Source organism: Onychomys torridus, chromosome 4 (assembly GCF_903995425.1).
Source record: "Onychomys torridus chromosome 4, mOncTor1.1, whole genome shotgun sequence".
NCBI classification, from domain to species: Eukaryota; Metazoa; Chordata; class Mammalia; order Rodentia; family Cricetidae; genus Onychomys; species Onychomys torridus.
Window position 1 is genome coordinate 102,302,042 of NC_050446.1, and position 20,176 is coordinate 102,322,217.

The 20,176-nt window shown below is 45.8% G+C and overlaps 1 protein-coding gene across 1 annotated transcript in view; it reads left to right on the forward strand.

The window, feature by feature from the left end:
• Acoxl (acyl-CoA oxidase like) overlaps positions 1 to 20,176 on the forward strand; it is a 270,827-nt gene that overhangs the window by 113,776 nt on the left and 136,875 nt on the right. The window contains 1 exon segment of the mRNA XM_036185521.1: positions 3,791 to 3,944. Coding sequence (XP_036041414.1) covers positions 3,791 to 3,944 — 154 coding nt within the window.

A 20,176-nucleotide genomic window follows, 5' to 3' on the forward strand; every position in this document is an offset into this window, starting at 1 on the left:
TCCTGGCCAAGTGGGCATCCAGGCAGTCAGGGCTGGGTTCCAGACCAGGGGTGGAGGGAAGGGTGCAGAAATGCTCATGCATCTGTCTTTCAGCTGCATTTAGTCATTCTTTAGAGAATTTTTTCCACTCAGCACCTGAGAGGATACATTTCAGATAACTGCTGGTGCATATTCAAGTGTGTAGAGTGTAGCAAGCTCTGCCTTTAAGATTTCATATGTACTGACTCATTCAACATCTCAAGATAATTCAACAAAGCAGATGTTTGGTGTGTGTGTGTGTGTGTGTGTGTGTGTGTGTGTGTGTGTGTGTGTGTTTTGTTGAAATGCAGAGGCTGTAGGAACACATTATGTGATTTCTTCTATCTCTGTCTACTTTATTGACTTGAAACAAAATCTCCCATTGAATGGGAAGCTTGCTGTTTGGTCTAGGCAGGCTGGCCATCAAGTCCCAGCGTCTGCTTGCCTCTGCCCCCAATGCAGGGTTACAGGCACACATACCCATACTCCTTTGTGCTTTTTAACATGGATACTGGGGATTCGAACTAGGCTGTCCGGCCAGCAAGCTCCAGGGATCTGCTTGCCTCTGTCCCCAACACTACATATTTCATTTCACTGCTACATATTTACCTGAGTGAAAAGAAGTCGTGCTTCCTTTAAGACATATACATGCATTTCCATAGTCACTTTATCTGTGATAGTTTCAAACAGGAAATAAATGAAACGTTTATTGCACAACGCAAGTGTAGTCTATGCATTACATAAAATGGAATGCTAATTGGCAGGAGGAAATAACAGTGACTAATAACAAGAATAAATCTCAAAATAGCACAGTAATTGAAATAAGGAAGGCACAACACACACTGCACAGTCCTACTGTGAGTAAGTCTGTAGCAAATGGCAAAGAACATGTCTGTGGTGACCTTGGGATGGGACTGGAGGGAGGGATAGACTGAGAAGCATGTAGGGTAATTTTAGGGTGCTGTTGAAAATGTTTTGTGGATTGATAATCTCATGAGAATGCATAGCCATCATATCTGTACGTTTTGAATGAATGCTAAATTATTCCTCATAATGTTGATAAGAAAAAAACCTTCAAATGACACTAGCAATGAAGCTTATGGCATGTGGAAGCTATCCCTCTCTGAATACTCTGTATTTCTATCCCCCCCCCCTTCATTTATAAACATATTGGTAGCACAATGGATGGGAAAATGAAAGGAAAGTATACTATATGGGAAAACACTCCCGCATCACCTACACAGTGATACAGCACTCTATGAGGGAAGTATATAGCTAAAATATGTATTTTAAGCCCTAGAAGAATCACTAAAAATAGCATAGTGTATGCTGGTTAAGTACCCAGACTAGGCTGTCTTCTGGGGGCTGTGATGATTGATGTGGAAGGGCCCCGCCCACTGTGGGTGGTGTCACCCCTTGGCAGGTAGTCCTATGTTGTATAAGAGACCTGAGCAGGAGAGAGCCAGGGCACAGCTTCCTCCATGGTCTTTTTGCTCGGGGTTCCTGCTCTGACTCACTCAGCGATGGACTGTTATCTGGACGCGGGAACCAAATAAACCCTTTCCTCCCCAAGCCACCTTCGGTCATGGTGTTTATCTCAGCAAACCAGAACATAGTTTAAAGGTTACTTGTGGTTCTCTGGATTCTCTTCGGAGCATATGAATATTTTCCTCTTTAGAAGTCAGTGGTGGAATATGATCGACGGGATTGAATAAGACAGAAATAGAGGGGGAAGGGAACAAAGTGTAGGAATAAACAGCAAATAATTTCAAGGTAAGAGTTTTAAACTCATTTTGTTGAGAGTTCCAAAATGGCTGCTACCTAAATGAGATCTAAACAGGGACAGCACCAGTTAACATCCCAGAGTGGATGGGGACATCGCAGGATACCGTGTGACCATAGTGTGACCATACTTCAGCGTGCGAGTCTGGAAAGTTCTAGTAAGTTTTAGATCCTGAGATGGTCGTTCCACACTTGGCGACTTTCATGCCCACGCCTAGGGCCTTTTCTGTGTCCTAGAGTTTGGCTGACTGCAGAGGGAATTCAGGAAAGCCTTCACACCGAACATTAGTTATATACAACTTGTTAAAAGAACTGAAGGCGAGGCCACAGTGACAGCATTCAAAGAAGAGAGTGAAAGAGACCCGGCCCTCTTCAGCCACGGCATTTTGGAATGCAGGAAGAGAATAAGAACTGGGGGGGAAGGGCACGTACAGGGAGACCAGGACACGTGACGTTGTGCGGAAGTCACACCCACAGGTGGATGAAAAAGAGAGGAAACTGGCGAAAACATTCTGAAGAAGGAATTAGTCACAATCTGCAGTAGCTTCTGGCTACTGCTGTAACTGTAACTGTTCCCACCGCTTGGAATCCAGTCCAATACCCCAGGGACGCCGAGAGCCATGGGTGACAGCGAGCCGAAACATACTACTTTTCCATACATACCTATAATAAATCTATATAATTTATGAAAGTGGGCAGTTAGCCACAGTAACTAACAGCAAAATAGTATGATTGTAGCTATGTGTTGTAAAGCTGTTCTGTGGATGTGATCCAACTCTCTTTCAAAATGTCTGACTGTACTGTGCCCACCATCCGTGCAGTGGCCGAAGGGAGAGGAGTGGTATGGACATTGGCATGCAGTGTCAGGCATCTCTGCAGGGGTTCCCCGGGACAAGCACCTCAGCAGGAACAGAGTCAGTCCGATAACTACTCCCACAAGTCACTAGTGAGTGGCTAGAACGGATACAATTCAGATATGTGAGAGATCATTTGTGTTCCAGATAAGGCACAATGAGATTCTGTGAGGTTTTAGCATGCTGCCCAGGATGATGTATAGTTGAAAACTGATGACCTGTTTATGTTTGGAAACTTCCGCTGAGTATTTTCAGATCCTAGTTGACCACACTTCAGTCGAACTGTGGAAGGCACAACAGCAATCCACAGACTTAGTGGCACAAGACAGCACAGCGATACACTCTTACAGTTCTGGGAGTTGGAAATCAAATGAGGCCTGCTGGCTTAGAAATCAGGGAATTGGCAAGTCTGCCTTCCTTTGGAGACTCTAAGGAGCGTCCACATCCTTGACCTTTTAAAAGCTTCTGGGGGCTGCCCCAGTGCCTGTCTCGCCCCTCCTTCCACCTGCAAAGCCAGCAATGCCCACCTGCTCCCTAGGGCTGCGTCACCTCGGTTGTTCCCTCCTCTTCTTGTCTCTAGCCCCTTCCTCTCATACACGGACACTTGTGTCCACCCCAGCCCAGATGTATCCCCCAGGACCCTGGTTTAATCACATCTCCCAAGTCCCTTTTGCCATAGGAGGTGACATACACACAGGTTCCAGAGGTAGGAATATGCCCTTCTTTGGGGACCGTTGTTCTACTTCCTATACAATCCATGGAAGAATTTTCAGTAGAGGGGGACTTTAAAAAATGACACCTCACAAGGTCTGCAAAACTTATTGCATAGTTGGCAGAAGGAAATAAAATGGAACACGACCCTGTACACAGATAGAGAGGAAGCGAGAAGCATGGAGCAGAGGCCAGCATTAGCAATGGGGCTTAGGACCTGACTGCAGAAATGCACTCTTGGGCTGGGAGTGAAGGCGAGCATTTACAAGGGGAGACCGATGTGGTGGAGATGTGCAAATTTAGTGGTAGTGCAGGGTGACAGTTTTGAAGGGGATCTTGGGTGGTAACTGGGGCTCATGCGTGCTTCTTCCGTGTGGGCATGACACACTGCTGCACCCACCACCCATCTCTCCTTTGTCTCACAGGCATGCGGCCTTTGTCCTGGATGAAGACATCTTCCAGGGGAGGGAGCTCATCAACAGGCGCTCACTACAGGCCCTAATGGCTGGGCTGAAAGCCTACAGTACCTGGGAGACTATCAGCTGCCTCCAGGACTGTCGCGAATGCACCGGAGGCATGGTGAGTCCCTAAGCTGAGCAGGCCTATGGGCCCCATGGTCACCAGATCTGCTGGGCTCTGCACCGTACAGTATGTGGGGTGGGGGGGAGCAGGATATGTTGGGCAAAAGAAGTCTTTGAATCTGAAGGAAACTGTCACTGTCCCCTGACTCTGGGTACTTAATATTAGCCTGTGGCTTGGCCCCTTACATGGTTTTGCAAGAGCTGATGTGGACCATGTTGATGAAATGCTTGGTATGCAGCGGCTGGCCATGAGGATTACTGGTGGATGTCCTTGAACTGGAAGGTTGTGGTCGACAAGATAGGAAATGGCCACCAAAGGTTCAGATGCTCAAAGCTCCGCTCCGTTAGTCCCATGGGTAGAACACAAGAAATGTCTCCAAGAGTTTCCAGCTCTGGGGAGGAAACAGTGTTTATAGTCTGCAGCAATGTCTCCAGCTCCAGGGTTGCCTGGACTGTGCAGTGAGGGAAATTAGGAGGGAAAAAGTGCAATGTGAGTCTCTGGGAGTTGAGGGGACTCAGAACAGCTGTGTGGTGTTGCCTTTCCTGGGAAGACATCTGTTCATCCCAGATAGGGCATGGATGGCAAATCAAAGAAATGGCACTACTCAAGTCCAGCCTGGTGAGCCAGTGAGTGAGGGCACTGGGGTTACTTACAGGAGCATGGGTGACCCAAAAGCACCTGCATCACTGGAAAGCTCACTACTGGAGTCTGGATGCATGCTAACATGCCTGGCTTTTACATGAGTTCTGAGATTTGAACTCAGGTCTTCAACCCTATACAGCAAGTGCTTTTACCCACTGATTCATCTCCCTAGCCCTACAACATTGTTCATTCTTTACAAAATTTATCCTAATTGTGTGACCCTTGCTTATGTCTTGGCATATTTCTCCCCATCCTGCTTCCTCCCTCCCCCACCCACTTCACTCCCCAGGTGCAGGTGGCAGCTCATGAAAATTACATCCCTGGGGTTCGCCATACAACTTTCACACAGCTCCCTTAGAATACATCTCCTCTCCCCAGCAACTGATTTTTTACTTTTATAACTTTGGGGGCAGGATCCTGTGAATTGTGCAGCTTTAGTCTGCTTTGTAGGCTTTCCTAGTCTCCAGGAAGGAGCACTTCAGCTTAGAGAAGCATTACACCAAAGGAAGGGATCTGTACCAGACCAGAACAGTGTGTGTGTGTGTGTGTGTGTGTGTGTGTGTGTGTGTGTGTGTGTGTGTGGCAGGGCATGTGGCTGTGGCATTGTGGATCTGTGACTCAGTGGTCAGACATTGGCTGGGGCAGTAAGTGGAGTTCAGCCCCAAAGGAAACAACATTGGTAACCCCAAGAAATGCACCACTTTGGCCACACGCAGTCTAGACTCAGTAGTCCCTGCAGCTCCCAGGGGACACTTCCTAGGGGAAATAGAAGGAACAAGCCCTGTTGGGCCTTTGGTCTGAATTTGATGCTGAGTCTGGTTGAATAATACCTAAGACATCTGTATCTGAAATGGAAGAAGAGAAATTTTGGCCTTTTGAAGAAAAGGTCGAGAGAAAGTCAAGGGAAGTTCTAGAAAAATCAAAGGGGAAGGATGTTTTGGAAACCTGTTTCTCAGAGTTGGGGAACCCTGTGGAGAGGTAAGTGGAAGGGGACAGAGCTGCTGGCAGAACCGGAGGGCTTCTCCATGAGCTATTGTGCTGGCTCATCAAAAAGCCAGCATGGCCGAGCAAAGCCGACCCAAGATGGAGGGGGTCCTGGAGGACACACGTGCATCTTCCCTATAGGACATTTTGAGGGAGACCCTTTGGAAAGGGAGAGTAAAGAACAGTGACCATTGACAGTAGAGCACACCTGGGCCAGCTCCTCCAAGGTAGCCAGGGCAGTGGCTCATTAGGGTCTCCCTCAGGGACCTGACAAGTCACATGACTGATTCCCACCAGAAGCTGGGGGAGTTGGCTGTCTCTTCAGATAGGAGGGTGACAGCAGTTGGGGACAGAATATGGGATTCTAGAGTAAGGCTGGGTGAGCAGGTGGCAGGTGAGATCTGTAGGGGTCCCTCGGATAGTAGCTGTTCACAGGGGTGATCAGGACACAGCTGGAACTCTAAGCTGGCTCAGATCATGTCCCTCTGAGAGGTACCTGAGCCCCGAGGTCTGCTCACCCACCTGTGGTCTTCTGGTCATCATCTAGTTCCTCCTCTGGCTCATCCTCTCTACTGTAGTTTGAATATGGCTTTGTTTCCACTAAAGATCATGTTGGGCCTTGGCTCCCTGATGCACTGATACTGAGTGATGCCCAGTTGTGTGCAGGCCCAGGGCAGGTGACCTTAACTGCTGTGGGTTCATGAACTGTATCACATTCAGAAAATAGTGTTTTGTAGCCCTTCTCTCTCTATCATCTGGTTCTTATACCCTTTCTACCACCTCTTCTGGATATTCTCTGAGCCTGAGTAAATGATATAAATGTCTTGTTTAAGACTGAGTGCTCATCAGTCATGGCTAGGGCAGTCATGAGTCTCTCTATTCACTGTGAAGAGAAGTTTCTCTGATCCAGGCTTAGAGTAGCACATATCTATGAATATAAACATAAATATTTAGAAGGCAATATTATGTGATATCAAATTATGGAAACAATAGTAGTGAGTCCTCCCCCAACCCCAGGGCCCATGACCTCCTTAACCTTGAGTTTTTGAACAGGTTTATAGTACCAGGCATGAATTCTCTTCTGTGGTCTGAAATCTGTTCAAACTCCATTTTAATCTCTTCTCTCAGAAGTACCGAGGCACAGTGCTCGGTGCTCACATTGGTCTGGAATGACTGTTTTCGACACTTTAAAAAAGAAATGCTCCACATGAAAGGATTACCTGTAAAACTCACAGCAAATTTCTCACTGGGAACAAGGCAAGTCAGAGGGTGTGAAAAAGCATTCTTTAAAAATTATGAATGGGACAAAAGCAACCTACATCCAACAAAATTATGTTTCAAAAACAGAGGTATAATAAAGGTGCATCATCCAATTGCAAAAGTTGAAAGAATTAGTCTCCAACAGGCTTTTGCTGTAGGAAATATTAAGAGACAGTCTTTGGGTAAAACAAAAGGGTCTTAGCATAAAACGTATATTAGTAAGTGCCTGGAGAAACAAATAAAGTGTTTTCTCAGTATTTCAACCACACACACACACCCGCACGCACGTGCATACACACACATGCACACGCACACACACCAGCATTTTGGAAACCGGTCTCACTCACTGTGTAGCCCAGACTGATCTCTTGCTCCTCCAAGCATTGGGATTATTGGTGTGCACCACTCTGCCCAGCTTAAATATCTTTAATGAGCAGATTACTTAAACAAAAGTGATAACCTTGTAGCCTGAGGTCAAGATGTAAGTGCAGCGTGTCAATCCTTGACTTTTGGCTGAAATCAAGTGTAATAAGATGTGTGAGTGTAGAACAGAGGGTAGAGGGAAAGAACTCTGCTACTGCAAGGTTCTCAGGCCGCACACAGCTGTGAAACGTCACTTGAAAGTATACTGGGAACAATTAGAGGTGGACGCAGGCTGAGTTTTCCTTGTGTGGGATGTTTAGGACCAGAAGTGTTTCAGATTGGAGGATTTTCTGGATTTGAGGATATTTTCAAAGACTTTCCTATATTGGAATGCTGAAGCACTTTGAAATCTGGAGCCTTTTCCAGATTTTAGAGCTTTTGGGACTTCTGATTTTTGTACTATAAGCACTGAGATCTCTGCCAGAATCATACAACAAGATGTATAACCAGCATGTGATTAAAATGGAGTTTGAACAATATAATACCGAAGTGATCAGAAAGAGGGCAGGGGGGCAGTCAGAATACTGAGCCGGAGATGTTAAATGGCTTGCTTTTAAGCACTAAATGGTGCCCCAGCCTGGCTCAGAAGCAAAGCCCCCCTTTTTTATAGCCCTGGTTCATATGCAGATTGGGTTGTGCTGGCCTGCTCTCCACTCAATAAAGAATGTGGGTGACAAGGAGCAGTGAGGACTCACAAAATAGCTGAGTCCTCCCTAATGGGTGAGCAATTGGAATCTGACCTGTGACTTTGCAATTTTATGGACTTGGCCGGGGCCCTCCCCTGCCTGAGCCTGTTTCCAGGAGACTATAGGCCACAGCAGTGGGAGTCCACCCACTGGGCCAGACCCTTCTTTTTCTATTGGCCCCTTTGAGAAAGCTCCTGGATGTTTCTTCCAGTGGGAGATCAGATGGGATGGAGTTAAATTACTCGTCCAAGTCCTCTTCTGTGAGTCAGGGAGGGGCTGGAACTGGAGTCGGTAAAGCCAAGGCTGCTTTTGGTGCACTGCGTTTCAACTTCTAATCTTGGTAGATGAGTGAAGAACCAAACTGGCCTTGTTCCTATGTGATGAAAACCCTTCACCTTGCCTTGTGGAGAGCTGGCCACTGAGAGCTTCACTCCGCTGCCTCTGCTCCTGTCACCCACATTCTTCCTTGGAGGATTGATAGGGTCAGTTGGTTCTCAGGACTCCTGATACTTACACATTGACTCTATCCAGTTTGAGCACCTACATGTGGAAGAGGTATCTTGTCATGCAGAGGTACCACTGTGTTTGGACCCTCATGGTCAAGGCTCTGACCTTGGCTCTTCCCACCGACGCCTCAGTTTCTCGACTTTTAAATCCCAGGACCTGAGTAAGCATTCAGTAAGTACAGCCAGTCCTCTGCACCCCTGGCTTTCACCAACTACAGATTGAAAATATTCAGAAAATAATTGTGCCTGAAGTAGACACGTTCAGACTTCTCCTTCTTATAATGACTCTCTAAGCAATATCATATAACAACATTTACTTAGCATTTACATAGCACTAGGTCTGAGAAGCAATCTGGAAATGATTCAACATATATAGGGGGCTGTGCAAAAGTTAAATGTAAACACTATGCCATTTGTTATAAAGGATTTGAATATCCAAGATTAAGGTACTTGCAATAGGTTCTGGAGCTAATCCTCCATACACACCAAGGGACAACCTGATTCTCCTTATACTGAAGGACCACTGTACCTGATTCTCCTTATACTGAAGGACCACTATATCTGATTCTCCTTATACTGAAGGACCACTGTACCTGATTTTCCTTATACTGAAGGACCACTGTGCCTGATTCTCCTTATACTGAAGGACCACTGTACTTGATTCTCCTTATACTGAAGGACCACTGTGCCTGATTCTCCTTATACTGAAGGACGACTGTGCCTGATTCTCCCTTCTTTCTCTTTTGTGGGATGACAAAACAGATCACACTGGTGAATCCCAAAGTTTCCTCTTCCTCCTCCTGTTCTCCATCACAACTTATTGATGTGGGAGCCACCTGGTTGGAGTCCTCAGGATAAGGCTTTGGACTATGGAGGCTGAGTCCTACAGAAACAGTCCTGGGGTTCTGACACAACTTGGGGGTCTTGCTGTCTCCTTAAAAGGGTAGAGCCCTTTGGGTGGTCACCGTACCTGGATGCCCATAGCCACATCTTCTGTCCTCTGTCTGGGCCACAGAAGGTACCAATCCTGTGCTCACTGTGTCCCTGAGACCAGTTTCCCCAGGAGGATTTCATGTCCCACTTCTGCCCATAGAGCCTGCTTATTCTGCTTCTCGCTGCTGTGCTTCTCCTCTGCGTGTTCCAGAATCCCACATAGAAGAACAGAGTTGGCAAAAACAGAGGAAAGAAATAATGGAACAAAACTGAGCGAGCCAGTCTCCTAGGAGATGTGCGATCCAGCATAGTGATAAGGTTATCAGCAAACATGTCTTGACCCTGCCTTTTATGTTTCACATGGAGCTGCTGTTTGCTGTTCAGGGATAAAATGCAGCTGGATGAAGCCTGAGTGATTACATTCAGTGATTGCATAAGAAAACACTGGGCTGATGCTTGTAAACTAAAAAATGAGAGGGAGCATGATACATAGCCCCTGCTTAGCCAGTAGACTTCATCCCAAGGCTGATTCCTCAGAGAGATCCAACACCACCTCATTTAGCTGGCATCAACCAACTTTGGAACAGATCCAAGGCCTGACATAAACAGAATAGATATCTGGGAAGTCCAGATATTTCTAGAAGCCTGTGCTCTGGAGCGTGAGCCCTACTCCACTCCTGAAGGTGCCTGGCCAATCTCTCCTGTGAGCAGTGTTGGTGCTCACACTTGGTTCTGGCTTCAGGTACTCTGCAGCAGGAGGTTTGAGGTTCTTTGAGTGCAGGTGGCTAAGAGCACCCAGGAGAACCTGCTAGGCCCAGAATATTCGAAAGGACTATACTTTATTTGTTAATTTTTTTTTTCCTAAACAGGGTTAAACAACCCTAGCTGTCTTGGAACTTGCTTTGTAGACCAGGCTGGCTTTGAACTCACAGAGGTCTGCCTGCCTCTGCCTTGTGAGTGCTGGGACTAAAAGTGTGCTCTACCATGCCTGGATAAGAACTATACTTTTAAAAATGGCTTAAAAATCCAAGAACATAAAAAACAAGACGAAAAACAATCCAAGAACGTAAAGGACCCCCAGCCAGCCATGAGGAGTCTAATGTCACTAGGAACAGGGAGGTCACCCTGTCACTTGGCAGTGCAGGCTCGGAGTGGCCAGAAAGGCCATCACCAGAAGGAACAAGTGCTTGTTGCTCACCCATCCTTTTAGGTCCTATAGATGTCTTATCTCCTGCAGCCGCAGTTCTCCACCTGTGGGGCACGTCAGACATTTACACTACTGTTTACAACTGCAGCAAAATCACAGTCGTGAAGTAGCAATAAAATAATCTTATGGTTGGGGGTCACCACAACAAGAGGAAGTGTACTAAAGGGTCACAGCATTAGGAAGGTTGAGAACCACTGGCCTAGAGTTTAAAAAGATAGCATTTATTTAAATCTGTAGCTTTCACAGCAATCTGAAGGGTATGGACCTTTCAAAACAGGCGAGTAGGTCAGCCTAACTCAGATCTGTGATGACAGAGACTGTTTGGCTCCCTGTCCAAACTGTGCTGGGAAAAAAGGGCCAAGAAAAATCCTGGCTGGTGCCTGGGTCACGTGTTGTGAGCGGTGCTGCTGAAGGATTCTGGCTCTGAAAGTCATGTTGGCTGGGACTGCATTTGTGTGTAGAGTTAGAGCGTGTTGCAGGTTAATGTCTGCTGCAGTGTGAGGGTCTGCTGCAGTGTGAGGGTCTACTGTAGTGTGAGGGTCTGCTTCAGTGTGAGGGTCTGCTGCAGGTTAGGATCTGCTGTAGTGTGAGGGTCTGCTGCAGGTGAGGGTCTGCTTCAGGTGAGGGTCTGCTGCAATGTGAGGGTCTGCTGCAGTGTGAGGGTCTGCTGCAGTGTGAGGGTCTGCTGCAGTGTGAGGGTCTACTGTAGTGTGAGGGTCTGCTGCAGTATGAGGGTCTGCTTCAGTGTGAGGGTCTGCTGCTGTGTGAGGGTCTGCTGCAGGTTAAGGTCTGCTGCAGTGTGAGAGTCTGCTGCAGTGTGAGGGTCTACTGCAGGTGAGGGTCTGCTGCAGTGTGAGGGTCTGCGGCAGGTTAAGCATCTGCTGCAGTGTGAGGGTCTGCTGCAGGTGAAGGTCTGCTGCAGTGAGGATCTGCTGCAGTGTGAGGGTCTGCTGCAATGTGAGGGTCTGCTGCAGTGTGAGGGTCTGCTGCAATGTGAGGGTCTGCTGCAGTGTGAGGGTCTGCTTCAGGTTAATGTCTGCTGCAGTTGAGGGTCTGCTGCAGTGTGAGCGTCTGCTGCAGTGTGAGGGTCTGCTGCAGGTGAGGGTCTGCTGCAGTGTGATTGTCTGCTGCAGGTGAGGGTCTGCTTCAGGTGAGGGTCTGCTGCAGTGTGAGTGTCTGCTTCAGGTGAGGGTCTGCTGCAGGTGAGGGTCTGCTTCAGGTGAGGGTCTGCTGCAGTGTGAATGTCTGCTTCAGGTGAGGGTCTGCTGCAGTGTGAGGGTCTGCTGCAGTATGAGGGTCTGCTGCAGGTTAGGGTCTGCTGCAGTGTGAGTGTCTGCTGCAGGTTAGGGTCTGCTGCAGTGTGAGCATCTGCTGCTGTGTGAGGGTCTGCTGCAGTGTGAGCATCTGCTGCAGTGTAAGAGTCTGCTGGATTTCATGATAATTCAGCTAACTGGGGAGCAGCTGGTAGAGCCCTTACTCAGTGTTCAATGCATGAAATGTCAACCCTTCAGAGAAGGGGTTTCTAGGGTCCACATGTTGATTTTGTTGTGGTCAACGCTTCCAACTCTGTCAAATACAGTCTGCTCTGCATTATCCCTACTCTGCTAGAATTCGTCATGACTGCTGACCAGCTCTCCGCCTTTCTAGTTTAGCGATCAGAAACTCCTTTCTTAAGTATCGAGGTTCCTCCAGAAGTTTCCATTGCCTTAGAGGTCTGGGCTGAAGCTCTTTTAGACTCTTCTGTCACTTTCTGAGGGTTACATAGACAATACCTATGCTTACAGTGATATATAAAGACAACACAATAAAAATCATTTCGTGATTTAAATGATTTCTCAGCATTATTCCAAGAGAAGAGGAATCAACTTTTGCTTTTCAAAAGAAATTTTAATTTGGAAGTGAAATTGCTAATAATGTATGTATGTGCACACACTGTGTGTTGCAGGCACAGACACCGTATGTGGAGGCCTGAGGACCACTGTCAGAAGTCAGTTCTCTTTTTTCACTCTGGGATTGGAGGATGGAACTCAGGTCATTAAGTTTGTTACAGGCTTTTTTATCTGCTGAGCCATTTCACTGGCCTAGAAGATTTCATTTTTTCCTGCCTTATTCTGAGCCCCTGAATCGTCAAGTACCTGGGGCTGTGTCGATGTCCAAGGAGCAGGGATTGTTAGTTATCCTGTGACTTAGCCATGGCTAGAACAACAAGGAGTAAGATGTCATCTCTTCAGATCTAGTGAAAGGAGGCAGATATTCTAAACCAGACCTCCACTTGGCACCATGTGTGGTGATGCACGCCTGTAATTCTGATTCTAGAAACATAGGCAGGCAGGCAGATCTATGAGTCCAACACACACACACACACACACACACACACACACACACACACACACACACGGTAAAGAGTGGCTCATAAGTGGGGCCAGTTTCTGAGGATGGGTCCTTGCACGTGGGCAGGTGAATTCTAGGGGAGGAGGGCTCCATGCAGGGGTAGGCTCGCTAGGGAAATAAAAAATAAGATAAATAAATACATAAGTTAGTTTTTTTGTAAATTTAAAGACAAATATCAGACTTTCCAAATCCAAGGCTCCTGTCCCTGATTTAGGATTTTTTGAGTGTGTATGTTGGAAGGGCATGGAACTTTGTTCCTTGGCTCTCTGTTAGTGATTCACACTTAATTCTTACTTAGCATAATACACGTTCTTTTAAACAAGGCTCTTTGTCTTTTGTGATTTTTTTCAATCACTGGGGTGGGGGTGGGGGAATCACCCCTGTGTGTGAAAGTCTCTGTGTCATCACTGTGACAATCTTGTGTTAATAGGTCCCATCTTGTTAGACAAATTAGAGTGTGCTCCTAACAGGCAGTAAAACTGACCCTTGTTACTGATAAAGGGGAGAGGAATTGTTACAGTGACCCAGGGATAATTCATTTCATTGGCAATATTCCTCTGAAAAATCTCAGCCCAAACTTCTTCGGGGCGAAAGTAAGGTGAGTGTAAGTTTTATACAGAGTGGAGAGCATCCAGACGTAGGGGTGAGTAACGGATGTGCTGGCGTGGAACCTGAGCTGCCTTGCCAAATTTGGAATCTGTTGTGTACTTCTTTCCTCTCTCGTGAGATAACCCATAACTCTCTAAATGAACCCACCCTGTATTGGGGGGGGACTAAATGGAGGGGAAGCCCTAAGGCTTCACAGTTGACTTCAGAGAGGTGATCACATCAGCCAAGATCCTTCTGGGTGAAAGTAAGAGAGACTCATTACTACTTATGCAAGTCAGAAGAATCTATCTTAGGAGAGGAGGGAAAGAAAGAAGCAGCAGAAAGGGTAAGGAGGAGGGCAAGGAGGAGGGGAGGAGGGAGGACAGAAATTCACGTCTCATGAGAGCTAAGAGCCAGGAAGGGTTGGGAGCCCCCACATCCATCCCTCCAGATGCCCAGACTCAGCCTTTGCATCTCTCGGTGTCTGCCTGTTCTTGTTCTTCCCAGCATCTGTGACTTCCCTTGGCTATGGAATATATAGACTGAGCAGTAATGTAAAACCTCAAAGTCTGAAATACTACAGCACAGAGAACTTTTTGACTTTCAACATGATAACACAAGGTGAAGAAAAAAATCTCACACCCAACCTTCCTGACACGTGGAAGCTAGAAGACAGGCACACTGAACACTGTGTAAAATGGCCTTTAGACTGTGTGCATGAGCAACATAGGAAACATACATTTTGTGTTTCAAATTGGTTCCACCCCCAGGTGTCCTAGCTTGCTTTCTGTGTTTGTGATAAGACACTTACTAAAAACAACTTACCCATCCCAATCAGGTTCTACCATCAAGGGAATCAGGGCAGGACTTCTGGAAACTGCGCATCGATTACACTCTGGACAACAGCTTTCTGGTGTATGTGACTAACCCATTGTCACTGATGCAGAGACATGTTGATTTTACATCCAGTGACCACATTAAACTGTCATAATTGTCCTAATAATTGGTTTATAGTTTTCTGGCTTTTTTTTTTAAGGATGATGTTTATATTGCTTGTGAAATATGATAGCTTTGCTTCTTCCTTTTCAATTTTTTGCTTTTATTTCTTTGTCTCTTACCATGGAAGTGGTGAGGATGTCCTATGGTGGTACCTGCTTACATGTCTATCTTCTCATTTTATTCTTGACTTTTAGGTGGGCGTGCTTAATGCGTTGGTGTGGGAACTTTGCACAAACTATTGATTCTCTTGAGAAAGGTCTGTGCTATCATTTGAGTATGGAGTGTTCCCCCATAGGTTCATATGCTTTGACACTTGCTGCCAGCTGTTGGTGCTGTTTGGGAAGCTGTGGGACCTTTAGGAGGTAGAGGCTTACTGGAGGAAATGTGTTGTTGGGAGTGGGCTCCGATGGTTCCCCTTGCTGCTTTCTCTCTTCACTTCCTGTGTACAGATGCAATGGTCAGCCAGCTTCCTGCACCTGTCACCTTGTGATTCCCACCGTGATGGGCTCTATCCCTCCGGAGCTGTAAGCTGAAACAAGCCCTCTCTCCCCTGAGTTGCTTTCTGTTAGGGCATTTTATCACGGTGACAGAAAGTAAACTGATATAGTCTGTTTGACTCCTGGTTTAGGAACAGATGTGTGCATATGTGGATTTATATAATTGGTTAGTTTTTAAATCTAGGTGTATGGAATTATTTATCTGTATTTTTTTTATTGTGCCGATAACATCTTTTTCTCTCTGAAATCTGTAACACGGTGGATATATGTTAATGGAGTCTTGTAATGTCACCAAACCTTGAGCTTGTGGATGTGAAACAGCTTAGCTGTCCTATTCAGGCATAGTAAGTGTGCTGTTGACTTGCTAATTCAGGTTTGGGGTTTCCATCAGCAACTGTGGGTAAGGTTAGCTTGTGTTCTTCTTTTCTGGTAGTGCCCTTACCTTGATTGAATATCAAAGTGTATATTGCTCTCAGGGATAGGGAGATGGCTAAGAGGGTTAATGGTTTTCTGGATAAGCATGAGGCTATGAGTTCAAATCCCTAGCACCCATGTAAAAGCTGGGTAAATATGAGACCAACTGTAATCTCAGATCCCAGGAGGTAGACACAGGGGATCCCACAGATTAGCCTAATCAGTATCTCTGGACTCGAGTTAGAGACCCTGTCTTCTGAGGAAGACACCTGACGTCAACTTTGGACTTCTACATGTACACACACACACACACACACACACACACACACACACACACACACACAGCCCTTCCCCAAAAAAAGTTGCACCAACACATATGTGTACATGTGTGTGTACAAACATATGCACATGCAAAAATATTATACCCTCACTGAATTACTTCAGAGTGTTGTTCCTTTTCTCCCATTACCTGGAAAACTTTGCATGGAATTGAGTATTGAATGATCTGCCCCTTGAATATCCAGGACAGACAGCTTTGGGTTGTACAGGCCTTGTTTCTTTCTAGGAACATGTCAAATGAAGGCTTTGCTTCTTCGGTGGTATAATCTACTCATATTTCTTCTTTCTTCTTGGGTCTGTTTTGATAATTTCCATTTCTCTGTAATTTTTGCATTTCTTTTTAGTTTAAAAATTTCCTGGTAGGAAATTCATAACCCCCTGTTATACTTCTAATGCCTGATGTATCTGTAATTACGGCTCCTTTGCCATTTCTTATGTCTTGTCTCCAGACTTAGTTTGTACTTATATATTTAAGTCATAAGCTTCTCTCTGTTTACTTTATTGCATCTGGTTTTTCTGTTCTAAAGATTCTTTTTTATTATTGTATTTCCTCCCATCTCCTTTGAGTTTATTTTCCTGCTTATAGTATCTTTCTAAAACTTTTTGCAATTATGATTTTTTGCATATGTATGTGTGGTATATATGAACATGTCTGTGTATTCTCGTGTGTGTAGGCTCAAGACTGATTGCTATCCACCTTACACATCAAGGCAGGCTCTCTTGCTGGACCCAGGGCTTATTGTTTCAGCTAGTCTGGCTAATCAGTTTGTTTTGGGGTTTCTCATGTCTTTAGGATTCCCAGAACTCACATAAAAGCTTGCCAGCTCACCTGTAATCTAAGATTTGGATCACACCTGGATAACAGGTGGGCTGGCATGCTTTTACATGGCTCTGGGGATCTAAATCCTGGTTCTCAGCACTGCTGAGCCACTTCCCAGCCCTCTCCTAGTATCTTAAGTATTACTAATTTCCTTAATTTCTCACTTGTTAGAAACATTTAATGTTATAATCCTTCTTCTGAAATATTGCTTTGACGTTATCAATTGTGGTTTAATGAAAAAACTTTATTAATTCTAAATATATTTTAATTTACACCAGCACTTACTGACTCATGTTTATTGAGTGTTTTTCAATTTCCTGATGCCTGATTCTTAAGGCAAGAAATTCTTGACTGTTATTAAATTTTTAATCTTTACACTTGGCATTACTTAACATAAATTCTGACAACAGCCATACAAGACAGAGCTAGTATGGCCCCAGTATTGTCTGTATGAAACATAGGGCATGGGACACTTCAGTAATTTTCCCGAGAGTGCAGAGCAGCTGAGCAAACAGGTCTCATGTTCAAACCCAGGCTATTCAACTTGGGGCTAATCACTTCACAGTCATCGTCTCTGTTACTGTTCTTGTTGATATAATAGTTAGTGTTTATTCATTTTTTTTTCTGCTTAATTCTACCACAGTGAGAGAACATGGGCAATACAGTACAGACTTTCAAAAATTTGTCATGACTTACACATCAGGTGTGTGACATCAAGTGTGGTCAGGTTCCAGATCCATCTCAAAGGAATGTATTCTGTTATCTGGTACAGAGTCTTCAAGCTTGTTGGATAATGGCTCCTTGTAACTGTATTGACCTCAGATTTTCATCATATTGAAATTATGTTATTAGATGATCACATAGTCAGGCTTGCCTTAACTTTCTGGTTAGTTAAAGCTTTGATTTTAGACAGTGACTCTCTCTATCCCTAAAAATGCCTTAAGGTAGGAATATGGTTCCTGCCTAGAGTGGCGGTTTGGAACTCCAGGGAGCACCCCTCCACACACTACTAGAGCTATAACTAACAACCCCCCCTATCTTCTTGGGTGGGCACAGAGTTTTATCACCATACATGGTAGTCATCATTTTTCAGAAGGCTAGCTATTTGGAGTTGACGTTCTAGAACCCACCACCTGGCCTCAGCACCTGCTGACCTCTTTGAAGTCACGTCTGTCCTTTGTTTATCCTCTGAGTTCTGACAGTCTGAACATTCTTTCTTGAAGACATTTCTCAAGCATGTTTTTGATGATTTCTACTAAAACAATGTTGAAAACAGTATCTGGACGGCTGCATTGGCAGAGACGGATATCCTCTGTCCATACCAGACTTGTTTTTGTTACGCCACCCTGGATTCCCAGTGACTCACTTAAAGGGCCCTTACCCGCTCGGGCCCTTGGTGGCATTCTTGACGGGAGAGTTCCCTCCTGAGTATCCCTCTCTCTCACATTCAGGACTCTGGGCTGCACAGCCAGCTTCCCTCTTGCCAGTATCTTTCTATCTAAGCTCTTGAGGTTGCTTGGCGTCTTTCTCTTCTGTGTGCAACCCCCCTAAGTCCACCTCTTTGTGGGTTTCAATACTTCCCAGGGGTGAGGACCGTTTCCATCCCAGACTCGCCACATCTCTAGATTCCCCTGTGTCCCACGGCCTTTGAGACCAGTCCACTGGGAGGTCACACCGACTCTCACATTTAACACAAATTTGAATGTCTGCTCTCCCCACACTCCCATTCCCAGGGAAGCACTCTGTCTTGCAAAGAAGCAGCTTCTCTCCTTGTTGTATGCCTGATCAGCTGCACCCCAGTTCTCCATGGTACCCCTGTTCCTCCCGGCCTCCCATCTCTACACCACCAGCTGCTCTGAGTCTCCTTGTTCCTCTCTGTGCTCCGCTCAATAGCAGGAGTCATCTTTTAGAATGAAATCAAGTGATCTTGCCCCAAACATCAGCATTTATTTTTAAAACACCAGAAAAGACACCAACGTGGCTCCCAAGCCCCCTAGTGACTTGGTCCTGGTGTGCCTTCCCAGCCTTAACTGCAAGCCATTCTCTCTCTGTCTGCTTTGTGTGATCTCAGAGTGTTCTCATACTCTGCTCTCTTGGCTTATACAAGTATGTCCCATTCCTAGCTTAACTGAATTCATTTCTGTGAGGTCCCAAGTTAAACAAAATACTCCTCCCTTAAAAAAAAAAAAAAACAAAAAACAAACAACAAACAAACAAACAAACCCCCCAAAACTAGGTCTTGCTCTGTTGCTTAGGTTGGCCTTGAATTCCTAGGCTCACACTAGCCTCCTGCTTCTGCCTCCTGAGTAGTTAAGACTCTAGACACATGCCACATCATTCAGCTTTCTCTTCCTGCCCCCCTCCTCAGAACCTCCATTTTTCCTTTCTGGAGCTTGCCTCGTGTGTGTGTGTGTGTGTGTGTGTGTGTGTGTGTGTGTGTGTGTGTGGTTTGCATGTGCCTATGTGTGTAACGGAGCCCAGAGAACATCCTTGGCTGTTGTTCCTCAGGCACTGTCTGTCTTCATTCAGTTGACCCAGGACCTCTCACCTGCCTGGCATTTGCCAAGTAAGCTAGGTTAGCCCACCTGTCTCTGCTTCCCCAGCAGTGGGATCACAAGCGCACACACTGGTTCGTTCCGTTACTGTAGGTTCTGGGGGTCTCACTTGGGTCCTCTTGCAAAGCAAGCACTCTACTGACTGAGCCGTCTCCCCAGTCCCATGACCACTGACTTTCAGTGACCGATTTTATTTCACTGGTCTACCTGACTGATGTCTGTCTCTCTTGAGGGCAGGACCATGTCTAATTCATTATAGACAGCCTAATGTCCACTACACCAGGCAGACAACTGGTGACAGGGTCCATGAAGGAACAGCCTGTCACCCTCGCCAGTTCCTAAGTTCTGAGAATGCAGTAAGTAACAGCGGCGGGGTCACTTCAAAGCATGGAGGGCAGAGTGGGGCAGCTCATATCAGTTCTGTGGGGTCCAGAGCTCTGGATTCAGAAAACTCAGCCCACATCTGGGCTGCCTCCAGAAAGGTTACAGTTGATCTCCACACACCCTTTTCCCCTTGCCTATAGGAGTGAATGGGGGAGGCATTCAAGAACAATATTAACACAGCTCCAATTCAGTCCTCTGGATGGGAGGGTCTATTCCTATGCATTTTTCATTGGCCCTCCCCTAACAAATAAGATAAGATTTATTGCATCTGTTTCTTCTTTAAATTGACAAAATTTACCCTCAGTTTGTTTAAAAAGAGGGAATAAAGCCTGTTTCTAATTTGTTCTAATACATTTATTAAATGTAATCTTCCAGTAAAAAAAATTCAGAGATGTTGAAAACAGCAGGAAAATATTAAACTTTCAAAATGCAGAGCTTGAATCGTAAACTATGTTTCATGGGGCTGTGTCTGAAATGGGACACAACCTTAGTGACATTCGCAATTAGCTGCTAAGCGGCTTGATGGAACCCAGAAGGCTGAGAGAGGGTAGCACATCTACCCTCTTCTCAGAGATGAGATTCTGGGCTGTGTCACCCCCTG